Source organism: Triticum dicoccoides, chromosome 6A (genome assembly GCF_002162155.2).
Source record: "Triticum dicoccoides isolate Atlit2015 ecotype Zavitan chromosome 6A, WEW_v2.0, whole genome shotgun sequence".
Classification (NCBI taxonomy): Eukaryota; Viridiplantae; Streptophyta; class Magnoliopsida; order Poales; family Poaceae; genus Triticum; species Triticum dicoccoides.
In genome coordinates this window covers 509,579,100-509,590,472 of record NC_041390.1, presented here as the reverse complement: position 1 = coordinate 509,590,472, position 11,373 = coordinate 509,579,100, and the positions used below count along the sequence as shown (strand labels likewise).

The window sequence follows — 11,373 nt, the reverse complement described above, 5'->3', positions numbered from 1 at the left end:
TTTACTGCTTTTGTGTGACTGTAGTTTGGAACAAGATTCCTTCAGTGGGTTCTACATTTTAAGTTTAATATGAGAAATGCTATCAAATTATCAATATGCACTTATTATTGTAACTCAATGTGAATCAAGTTCTTTGTATTTCTTTGTGCTTGTTACTGGGTATTATTTGTTAAGACCACTCTAAGAAGAGAGAATCAAAACAAAGGATGGTAAGCTGAAACTTACTGCATTTGTTTTTGAAAAACTACCATTGTTTCCAGAACACACATAAACTATAGCTTTTTAGTAGCAACATCCATTCTTATTCTCAGATTCTCAAATGCAGTGGTGCATGAAAATAGATTCCTAGCCATAGGGAAAACTATGTTGTGAAGCCCAATAAAACTTGAAAAAATGGGTCAATGATGTGGTCCAAGCAAGCTTAAATAAGAGGTAAAGACGCCCAGATCCTGGGATTACCAAAGTTAACGTTTACGTGGCATTCTCATGTGCCAATGCTCATGCGACCATGGAGTTAATTGTAAGACGTACTAGAGGTGAGTTCATTATAGCAGCGTCTCAGAGGTATGCAAATATTCCAAACTCTCTGGTTGCTGAAACACTTCTCTCCAGGATGTGGTACGTACGACCTGTGAAGGAGGAAGAATGGCCTGATGTTACCTTTCAATATGATTGTCAGGTACTGATGGAGATGTGGAACTAATGAAAAGAGAACACATCAGACATTATGGGCCTCCTGTGTGAAATTGAGGAGCCGAGCCAAGCCTTTTGTCCCTTACGGTGTCTTCTATTCTTAGAGGCTGATTTTTGTGTGCAAAGCTGCCCCTGCAGGTTAGTGACCGGAGACTGTGGCATAATGCTGCTCCGGATCAACTTGCTTTTTGATGCAAACTGACAGTAATCATGAGGAAGAGAGCTGAGCTCCTTTGATTGTGAAAAAAGTCCCTTTGATCTTTTGGTGTTAAGAGGATTGTACTTCACAATATTGGTTCAATGCCGTTGATATTTTTATGTGAGATATCTGCTTTCCATTTTAGTGCTCATTCGGGTGTGTTTTGAGTATTTGCAACATGTGATGGAGTGTCAGGATTTTCATAATACACTATCAATGCCTATGCCATTTGCAACTTTACATAAGCATTTGGTTAGCAACCTCATCTAAGAAGTATGTGTTGATCTACTATCCCTTATTCTTTTCCTCAAATTTTAGTTATGAATTGCTTACACCATAATATTCAAGACCAAATGTAGGATTATGTCTCCATGTACTAAGCATAATGCAAGGCTTTTTTCAATCATAACTAGATTTCTTATTCTCTTTCAACATATAGAATATTCAATAGATTAAATATATTATTGTCTCTATGCAGAAAGAGGACCGCAATGATGTCCCACTTTTGAAAAAAACAACTTGAGTGACATCACAATATAGTGTATCCATTGAACTCATACTCTCTCCGACCCATAATGCAAGATTTTGCAAGCTATTTTTTAATTGCATATATGTGTGAATCTTATTTGGTCAACATTCGAGACGTGTGTTGCACGTGCAAGCTTACTAGTGTATAAATAGAACCAAAAGTCCAAAACCAATGGTTTGTTGCGAGCACGGACGGACGAGGCACACTAGTGGTGGTGGTGCATCAATTAGTGTAGCAGGTGGAGTCACAAGGGTAGGGGCAGTCCGTCTTCTGGAACCCGCTGCGGCCGTAGAACCAGTCCCCAACCGCGTCCGCTATTCTCTGCGACATGGACATGGAAGGAAGCTCTCGTCAGATACACACACTGACACACACCAGGACAGGAGTAAACTCAAGGGCGCAAGAGGAAGGAAGAGGGTGGTTTACTCTGTCTCCGAGCGCCGGGGAAGCGGGCGCGAACCAGATGTCCTGCGTCTCGGACTGGCAGTGCGCGAAGCACGAGTTGACGAACAGCCCTCTGGATCCGCTGGACGCGCTCGCCCCCAGCGCCGCCAGGAAATCGTCCCTGAACCCTGCGCCGGCCAACCACCGTGCGTTCCCCGGTGAGCATGCGCACGTACTCCTACTACGTGTGTGTACATATAGCTGACCGACCAAGTACACAAAATGCGGCTACGTACCCTGCAGCGTCTCGAGCTGCTTCGCGGAGCACTGGGTTATGTCGTCCCTGCAACTTCGCCATTCGGGATCGGAGCCCTCGGGCACCAGGATGTGCCGTACCTGCATGCGATGCGGGCGCGTGGAAACAGAAGCAAGATATACAGTATTAATTAGTGCCTTGATGGATGCAAAGTGCCAAGCGTATTGCAGGCAGAAATGATAACCATCAGACCGATCAGATGATAAACCTGCCATGAGTCGTATGCTGCATTTAGGATGAACAGGGGCGTCTGGATCTGCTGCACCTCGTTCTGAGGAAAAAAGCACTGCGTCCAAGGAAGAAGCAACTTGTTTTTGTTAGGGGGCGTGGTCTGATCTCTAGATGTGCAACTGTGGTAGCCATTGCAAGTATTTTCTTACCACGCCTGCAGGCAACTTGGAAGTGCACGAAGATGGTAAATTCTTTGCCGAGCCCTACGGTATTTGTACACGATAAAATCAGGTATACAAGAGAAAACAAAGTAGATATATATGGGCGCAAATATAAAAAAATATTTTTATTTACAGAATGGAGTAATTTTAATTTTTTTAATGATGCCTCTTTAATTCTTCATACCACTCCGTTCAAAGTTGAGTCGAATTCAAAACTTCCATATCATATCATGCCATAGTTCCCCGCAAAAAAAAAACTCATGCCATAGTATTTTAACGGGGGATGCCATAGTTTTTTTTTTGCGAAAGGGGAATGCCGTAGTTAGTTATGTCTGCGTAATCAGTTATGGTAGAGAGAACTGTCAAACGTGCATACATGTGTTGTACCCACATCACTGAAAAATGCCTCAACGTGGTTGGCTCCGGTAATGTCCTTCCTGTAAGAGCAGAGATGACAAGTGTTAAACGAGGAACCAATCATTCAGAAAGGCAACGTACTTTCTTCTCTCTCTCTCTCTCTCTCTCTCCATATATATATATATTGTTACTATTCATCATCCAGGGTGCAGAATAAGTTATTCTTCACCCGAAGTAATCTTACAATCATTTCATAATTAAATTACGTTTGGAATTTAAATAGTTACATTTCTATTGATTCACTACGTAAAATTTGACATAAGAAAATAAAAATATAGGTCATAAGACAAGAGAATTTGCAGTTTATGTGTATTTTAGACTATGTTTTTACGTTTGTAATTTTACATAATATAAAATATTTTTTACGGTGATTATATATTTTTCTTATGATCTCTTTTTGCGTCGGAAATAAGACAAAACTTACGTAACGTAAAATTACGGTGCATTGATGGTAAAATAGAGGGGGGTGAGGAATATCTACAAAGCGGCAAAAACAGATAGTGGCATGCTTTTGTTCTTCTGCCTTACACGTTGATGAAGAAACCGGCATCTGAAAGGCATTTAACATTGGCATCCACTGGCAGGAGCTGATGAAATCTGTCGCAGTGCAGTATCGAAGTTAGCCCACCAGCAGAACATCCTGAAATCAGAGCCTGCCACGTCCTTGCAGGAGGAGGAAATCAGAGCCTGCTACAGTTTCGTTACTAGCCACATGCTAAGCATATCGTGCTGATAAGAATGCATACATGTTCAGCTGTGTTCATTCCTTTGGCGAGCAGATCTTCTACAACTGCTTGCCACACCCTCGCACCTCTGTAGTGTAGCTGTGTACTCTGTCCATATTTAAAAAAACAAAATCGATAATATATTTGTAACTCTCTCTATCTATCAACAAAATGATATGCAAAATTTTCTTGTATTTGAGAAAAAATATATGTAAAGATGATATTAAGCACCTAACCTCTGCAGTAACAAAAACTAGTCGAAGACATTGAGGATGCACACAACCAAAATAATCATGATATTGCAGAAATAAAACAAACACTTTATGGAGACACTAATTCCGGTAGCAGCAGAAAAATCAAGAAAAACATGAAGCATGGGCTCACAGGATCAACTTCTTCCTTGTCGCCGGTGAAAGACGAGCCGTCGCAGTACCGAACCTTGACCCTATTCCAGTTGTAGAAGTCTGTTTTTGACAAAATGCGCACTCATTACTGAGCGCATAAATTCCAACTAAAAAGAAGAAGCACATAAACTTTGATTGAACCGGCAGCCTCAAACTCGAACTGCTGCTAGAAACCTGATAAAAAAAGCACAGCACAAAACATGATTGGATGGCCAGGTGGTGAAACTGAAGTGTACCAGGGTTGTAATCCGACGCGTTGCTCAGGATCCCGGTGAAAGCAACCCGCCTGGCCATCTCCTTGGACGACCCCAACGGGGTGCGCGACCGCTGCAGGCATGTCGCCGCGTTGTTGCACCACGCCCCTCCCTGCCGCCGCCACAGAGTCGAGCTCAACATTCTTCTTGGCATGCACTGAATTCTGTAGTAGTAAGTGCCACCGCGACGAGTGAATTTGACGTACTGACCTCGAAATGAACCAACCAGCTGTTCACCCCGGAGCCGGAGCCCGGGGCGAGATGGTACGCCGGGGGGCTCCCGTCCAGGCACACTAGCAGCACGATTCGCAAGATCGCACGTCAGACTAGGACAAGTGAGATGCTGAGAAGCTAGCAACGACGGTGAGAAGCTAGCAACGATGGTGAGACTGACCTGCTCCCTTGGCCACGGCGCTCTCGACGTAGGTAATGTCGACGAGATGGTCGTCGTCCCCGTGCGCCCCGAGGAACGCCAGCGCGCAGGCGAACGCCGAGCACCAGAGGCGGAGCTTGCTTGCGCTCCCCATGGAGTCCGCGGCAGGGAAGGAGCGAGCGTGAGGAGGAAGAGATGGTGGAGGGTCAGGGAAGAACACATGCATACATATAAGGACATATATGCCCGACCAACAGGGGGCCGGCTAGCCATGGACCATGGTGGTGGTAAGAGGGAGGCCGGAAATTACCTGGTGGAAAGCATGGTAGCCGGAGGGCGACCGGAACGTGGACCTGCTGGAACGGGCGGAAGACGCCGCCTCGTGCCAATCTCGCAGCCACGGGATGGTCTCTCGTCCCACTTGTGAAGTGGGGACAAAAAGCTAAGGCCGAGGACCGGGTCAGAACAGACGTCGCTGATGCTTCGAGCTTCACAATGCGAGCTGCTCGGGGGCTCCCTTGGTCGTGCTCCTTGTCCTGCCGTGCGGGCCGGCCTACGTTTGTTTTCCATGGATGGAGAGGCCGGGATGGCAATGGGTATCCATTCCTCACGTACCCGTCCCGGCAAAAGTCCTAATACAGTCAGACTTGGCAAAGTAAATATGCCTCTCTGTACGTCTACGGATGCGCTCAGCACATCCATGAACGTATCTAGTCTCTCAGGCCAACTCCACCCTGCGACCTCAAACGGACATTCAATTTGGCTGGATTTTGTCCCGATGGGCCGTGTTTGGACCTGTTTTGGGATGCGGTGGACGTGCGACCAGCGCACGGCCGCATCCTTTGACCCCATCTTATCCATCTCTATATTAAAAAAGAACAACGTTTCAAATACCAGCGACCTAGTTCACGCCTGCAACAGAGCCAGCAGCCTACACGTCCTCGCCGACAACACAGCCAGTCTCCAAAATGAATAGTTTTGTTCGCCGGCAACATGGCCAGCGGCCGGCAACACAGCCAGCCTCCAAAATGAATGTGTTTCTCGTCGGCACACAGCCAGCGGCCCAGCGGGCGGGCGGCACCCATGCCAGCCTCCAAAAAGAACGACCACGGCCGATCGGACGACCTAGTTCAGGCTGTCGGCGTCGAACATCTTCTTCTGCCTGGCCTCGAACTAACTCATTGTCTTCTCGCTCATCTTGATCAAGTCGACGCTCATGATCGCAAGGGCCACCTCCTTTGCTTTGGTTGCGGCATTGGTGGCCTCGATGTCGAGATGTCGCTGCCTGGCCGAGACATTGGCGGCCTCGATGTTGAGCTACCTTTGCCGGGACGCCTCCTCCATGTCGATCTTCCTCCTCTTGGCCGTCTCCTCCATCTCAAGCTTCTTCCTTTGAAGCTCTAGGTATTGCTTCATTTGCTCGTCCTTGATTTGCCGCTTCTTCTGGTCCCTCACATCCTTTTGAGACATCATGCCATGCAAAGTCTCATGCAAGGCCATGGATGAGGCATCACGTATGTTGTCCACCTTGGAGTTGGTCTTGCCCCTCGGCCTCTTCAACGCCTCGCCATCTCCACCTCCGGCGAACTTGGCCGTCTTCTTGCCTCTCTTCCTTTGAAGTTCACGGTATTGATCCTTGAACTTGGGCAATTGTTGATGATCGTCCAACAATGCGTAAGAGTGAATGGCTTGTCATTGTGCCGGGCCTTGAATGCTTCCAAAGATTGAAATGCCTACACCACATGATCAACAACAATTGAACATGCAAACATATACAAGGCCGAAGTCTCATGGCCGTAGCAAGGAAAGGACTAGGATAAGGATAGCATACCATGTCCCCAACACCGAGACCACTCACGAGCCGTGCTTCAACGCTCTCAAATGCAGCGCAATACTTGTTACACTCTTGTTGGATGAACAACCACCTCTTTTGAATCGAGGTGATGCCACGATTGCTTGTAATTTGGTAGGGCTCAAACATCTTCCTTTCATGGAATGTTTTGTGGACTCTTGTCCAAAAAACAAGGCCCTTTTGTTGCGCGCCGGTCTTCGAATCTTGGCTAATCTCCATCCAACATTGGCAAATCAACTTGTCCTCATCTTGTGTATATGAACCCGTGTGAATGCTCTTCCTCCTTTTTTGTGCTTCCGCTCTCTGGGTGAGCTCGTCGATGAACAATGGCTCACCACGAATATCAATGTCATCGCCTTCTTATTCATCACCATCACCTTCGCAATAGATGTCATCGTATTCCTGCCACGAGTCACCATGGTTGTAGTCAGCACGGGCGTTGGACTCTTCATCGGCAACGTACAGGGCGTGGCCATCCTGACTTTGGGTCTCTTCGGGATCGTAGGCATGGCCATGCCCACCCTCAAAGATCACATCCTCCATGAACTGGTTGTAGAAGGGGTCGTCGACCTCTAGCGTTGGGGTTGGCATTCCATCGAACAAGACGCAGGGGGACAGCATGGTGCCCGTAAACGATGGTCGTGCTTGCTTCCTTTGCATCTAACGGCCGGCCGGCCGCCGCTGCTGGACCCAGGCGTCACGTTGAGGTCGATGACGGAAGAGGGGCGCGGGGTGGACGGCGTGATCACGACAACGTCCGGCGACCCCGAGAAACGGGGCTTTGGCATCGTGCCTTGGCGGGGGAAAGCCGGGCGACATAGGCGTGGTCCGCGACGTCGGTGACTGGCAGTTGGGAAGCCGGGCGACCGACGAGCCGGTGCTCGCTGGGTCGACGACCGCTGCAGGGAAACCAAATGGACGGCACATGCCAAGCATGAGGAGGGCGTGCACTTTGTTGACGATGTCCTCCTTCTCGTCGGCCGCGGCCTTGTGCCGCGCGGCCTCCATCGCATCGCGCTCGGCGACGAACTTGTCCGCGGCGGCATTGACCTTGACGATCGCCCTCCAGTTCCTCCTCTTCGCCGATTCCACGTCCAACTTGGCGATCTCCTCCGGCGTGCAATCCGAGCGCAGCTTCCTTGGCGCCTTGGCCGCCTTCTTCTTCACCTTTCCGGGCGGGTCGACGGCCAGGCCACCGGAATTCGGCTGGGCATCGGCCATGGACGGGGGAGGGGGAGGGAGGGGGCGGCGGGAGGGACGTGGGAGGGTGAGGGAGTCCTGGATTAGGGGGTATCTGGACAGCCGGATTATATCGTTTGGCCGGACTGTTGGACTATGAAGATACAAAATTGAAGACTTCGTCTCGTGTCTGGATGGGACTCTACTTGGCCTGGAAGGCAAGCTAGGCAATACGGATATGTATACCTCCTCCTTTGTAACCGACCTTGTGTAACCCTAGTCCCCTCCGGTGTCTATATAAACCGGAGGGTTTTAGTCCGTAGGACAACATACAATCATACCATAGGCTAGCTTCTAGGGTTTAGCCTCTCCGATCTCGTGGTAGATCAACTCTTGTAATACTCATATCATCAAGAATAAATCAAGCAGGACATATGGTTTTACCTCCATCAAGAGGGCCCGAACCTGGGTAAAACATCGTGTCCCCAGCCTCCTGTTACCATCCACCTTAGGCGCACAGTTCGGGACCCCCTACCCGAGATCCGCCGGTTTTGACACCGACATTGGTGCTTTCATTGAGAATTCCTCTATGACGTCGCCGTAAGGAAGGATGCCTCATCTCGTTGTTAAAAACAACATTACTGCCGAGGGAGCTCTGCTGTCGACCAAACTCTCCGGCTAGGCAGTTTCGTCATGACCGCCTGTTCGGCCACTGCACCGACGATGACTTCTTGGGTCATCAAAAATAGCCTCCACGTCGGCTCGGAATTCGCTGAGCAGATGGATCCAATGAAGCTCTCTTTCCTAAACGAACTCTTGGATCGCATCGCCGCCTTGGGAGTCGCTACGAACTATGATCGGATTGGGCTTAAACCCGATCGAAGGGAGATTAACTCTCCACCGGTCACCCATCATGTTGCGGTGGTGGAGGAACAATGCGACGATTCTTCCTCTATCTTGAGGACTAACTATGTCCGAATTCCTGAGCTCTCCGAGCCGGATACCCATTTACGGGAGGACATCACCCAAACCCTGAACCTAGAGTCAGGCAGCGGGCCAGACTCATCGGGCAACATACCAGAATCTGAACTTCCAAGATCGGAAACCCCTCGGCCCCTGGGTCTTAGATCGGGTAGGGGTCCGGACTCAAATACACCCACCCACCCAGACATAAACAATCTTTCCCACATCAGGCAAGAGCCCCATGAAACAGTACATCATTATTGGGCCAGATTCCTCCTTGTGATGAACAAGGTTAAGGACTGTCGCGAGGAAGACGCAGTCTCACTTTTCTGCAATAACTGCACGGACAAGGGAATCCTTAACGCCATAAGTCACCGTGACATATCACGCTTCGCCGACTTGGCGTCCATAGTACGAAAGTACTGTGCGATGGAAAGTGTCTGGAAAACCAAAACGGAGTTTTGGGATAATCCGGCTCCGAATATGCACCCAGTCCGAGGTAAAAGGGTGCACTATCACAAGACACCCAAGTTCATTACAAAGAAGTAAAAAACCCTCTACAGGGCACGAAACCGTGTTGGAGGGATGGCTTAACGGACCCTGCAAAATTCATAGCACAGTGGATACAATACCAACGCACAGCCTTAGAGCATGTTGGATACTCCGGCAGGTTGCCAAAAGTGGTGAGGATCTTCTTATCCCCAATGCCACAGAGCACCGTCCCATGGATAACAATACGGTATTAACAGTCTTTGAGACCTTCGCGTCAAATAATAGGTGCAAGCGAACACTCCGCAGCATTGCCGAAATCTGTCACGTAGCAGCAATAAATCCATGGAGTGACACGGCTATTACCTTCAATGCCAGTGACGAACCTAAATTCCTAACGGCCCGAGCACCAGCCGCACTGGTCCTCAGTCCAATCGTGGACGGCTTTCGACTCACCAAAGTACTCATGGACGGCGGCAGCGGATTAAACCTCATCTATGAGGAAACTCTTCAAAAAATGGAAATAGATTGGAACCGCATTGAGCAAAGTAGCACAACCTTCAGAGGAATCATACCCAGTCGGGAAGCACGATGCGCTGGGAAAATCACACTAGATGTGGTATTCGGTATGCCAGAGAACTATAGGTCCGAAGAAATTACATTTCAAGTGGCCCCGTTCAGCAGTGGATACCATGCCCTTTTAGGACATGAGGCGTTCACGATCTTCCAAGCCGTACCCCATTATGGGTACATGAAGCTCAAAATGCCCGGGCCCAACGGAATCATCACTCTCGCTAGTGATCCGAACACAGCACTCCGCGTCGAAAACAAAACAGCCGCACTGACCCTCGAGGCATTATCCGAAGCCCTCTCATCCGAGGAATTAACCACGCTACGCTCCACAGTGGACAGGGACGGCGTGATACTCGACAAGAGATCCAAGTCCACCTCTTTTAAACCAGCGGATGAAATAGTCAAATTCCAAGTCCACCCAACGGACCCTACAAAAACAGCCTCCATCGGGGCACAGTTAAACCCCGCCATGGACGCTGCACTACGAGAGTTCCTGCGCGAGAATTGGGACATATTCGCCTGGCATCCCTCAGACATGCCAGGAATCCCACGCAGGCTGGCCGAGCATAGCCTCAATATCCTAAAGGGATTCAAGCCGGTCAAGCAGGCTCTTCGGCGTTTCTCCGAACCTAAGAGACAGGCCATGGGAGAGGAACTAGCCAAGTTATTGGAGGCCGGATTCATCAGAGAAATAAAACAGCCGGACTGGCTAGCAAACCTGGTGATGGTACCAAAGAAGGATAAATCCTGGCACCTTTGTGTCGATTTCAAGGACCTCAATAAAGCTTGCCCAAAGGATCCCTTCCCCCTCCCCCGCATTGATCAAATTATTGATGCTACCACAGGACATGAGTCATTGTGTTTCCTCGATGCATACTCCGGTTACCACCAAATCAAGATGGCGGAGTCTGACCAAGCCGCAACGACATTCATCACACCATACGGTCCCTTCTGTTTCAACACAATGCCTTTTGGGCTCAAAAATGCCGGCGCAACATATCAGCACATGATTCAGACATGTCTGGAGAAACAAATCGGCAAAACAGTAGAGGCATACGTAGATGATGTGGTCGTCAAAACCAAACACGTCGACTCTCTGATAGACGACTTGAGGCTCACATTCGACAACCTCCGAACATACGACATCAAGCTCAATCCGGAAAAATGCATATTCGGCGTACCAGCCGGAAAGCTCCTGGGTTTCATTGTCTCCAATAGAGGTACTGAAGCTAATCCGGCCAAAATCCGAGCTTTGTCACAGTTGGCTACCCCAACAGACCTTAAACAAATCCAGAAGTTAACTGGATGTGTGGCGGCTCTAAGCCGCTTTATCTCCCGCTTAGGAGAAAAGGCATTACCCCTTTATCACCTCCTTCGGCGCACCGAACACTTCGAGTGGACGGACGCTGCCACAGCCGGATTGGAAGAAATAAAGGCCATACTGGCAACCAACCCAATCCTGGCCGCGCCAAACATCGGCGAACCAATGCTATTATACATTGCGGCAACTCATCAAGTTGTAAGCGCCGTGCTCGTCGTCGAACGAGAAGCGGACAGACATAAATTCCCTCTTCAAAAGCCGGTATATTATGTATCCACTGTCCTCACTCCATGCAAATCACGGTACCCAC

The 11,373-nt window shown here is 49.0% G+C and overlaps 1 protein-coding gene across 2 annotated transcripts; it reads right to left on the bottom strand.

Annotated features, from left to right (window-relative positions):
• Positions 1–1,416: 1,416 nt before the first annotated feature.
• On the bottom strand, positions 1,417–5,007 carry LOC119317558 (pectin acetylesterase 8-like). 2 transcript variants are annotated; one of them, XM_037592036.1, is made up of 12 exons: positions 4,708–5,007; positions 4,524–4,606; positions 4,296–4,425; positions 4,040–4,119; positions 3,677–3,763; positions 3,459–3,583; positions 2,905–2,950; positions 2,502–2,555; positions 2,330–2,407; positions 2,102–2,201; positions 1,848–1,993; positions 1,417–1,742 (listed from the first exon to the last, which is right to left on the bottom strand). In XM_037592036.1, the coding sequence occupies exons 1-12, from the start codon at positions 4,910–4,912 to the stop codon at positions 1,644–1,646; spliced, it is 1,233 nt and encodes a 410-aa protein (XP_037447933.1). In that variant the 5' UTR covers positions 4,913–5,007; the 3' UTR covers positions 1,417–1,643. The 2 variants fall into 2 exon arrangements, with proteins under 2 accessions (XP_037447933.1, XP_037447932.1); XM_037592035.1 differs by having other exon boundaries at positions 2,890–2,950; positions 4,708–5,004.
• Positions 5,008–11,373: the final 6,366 nt, after the last annotated feature.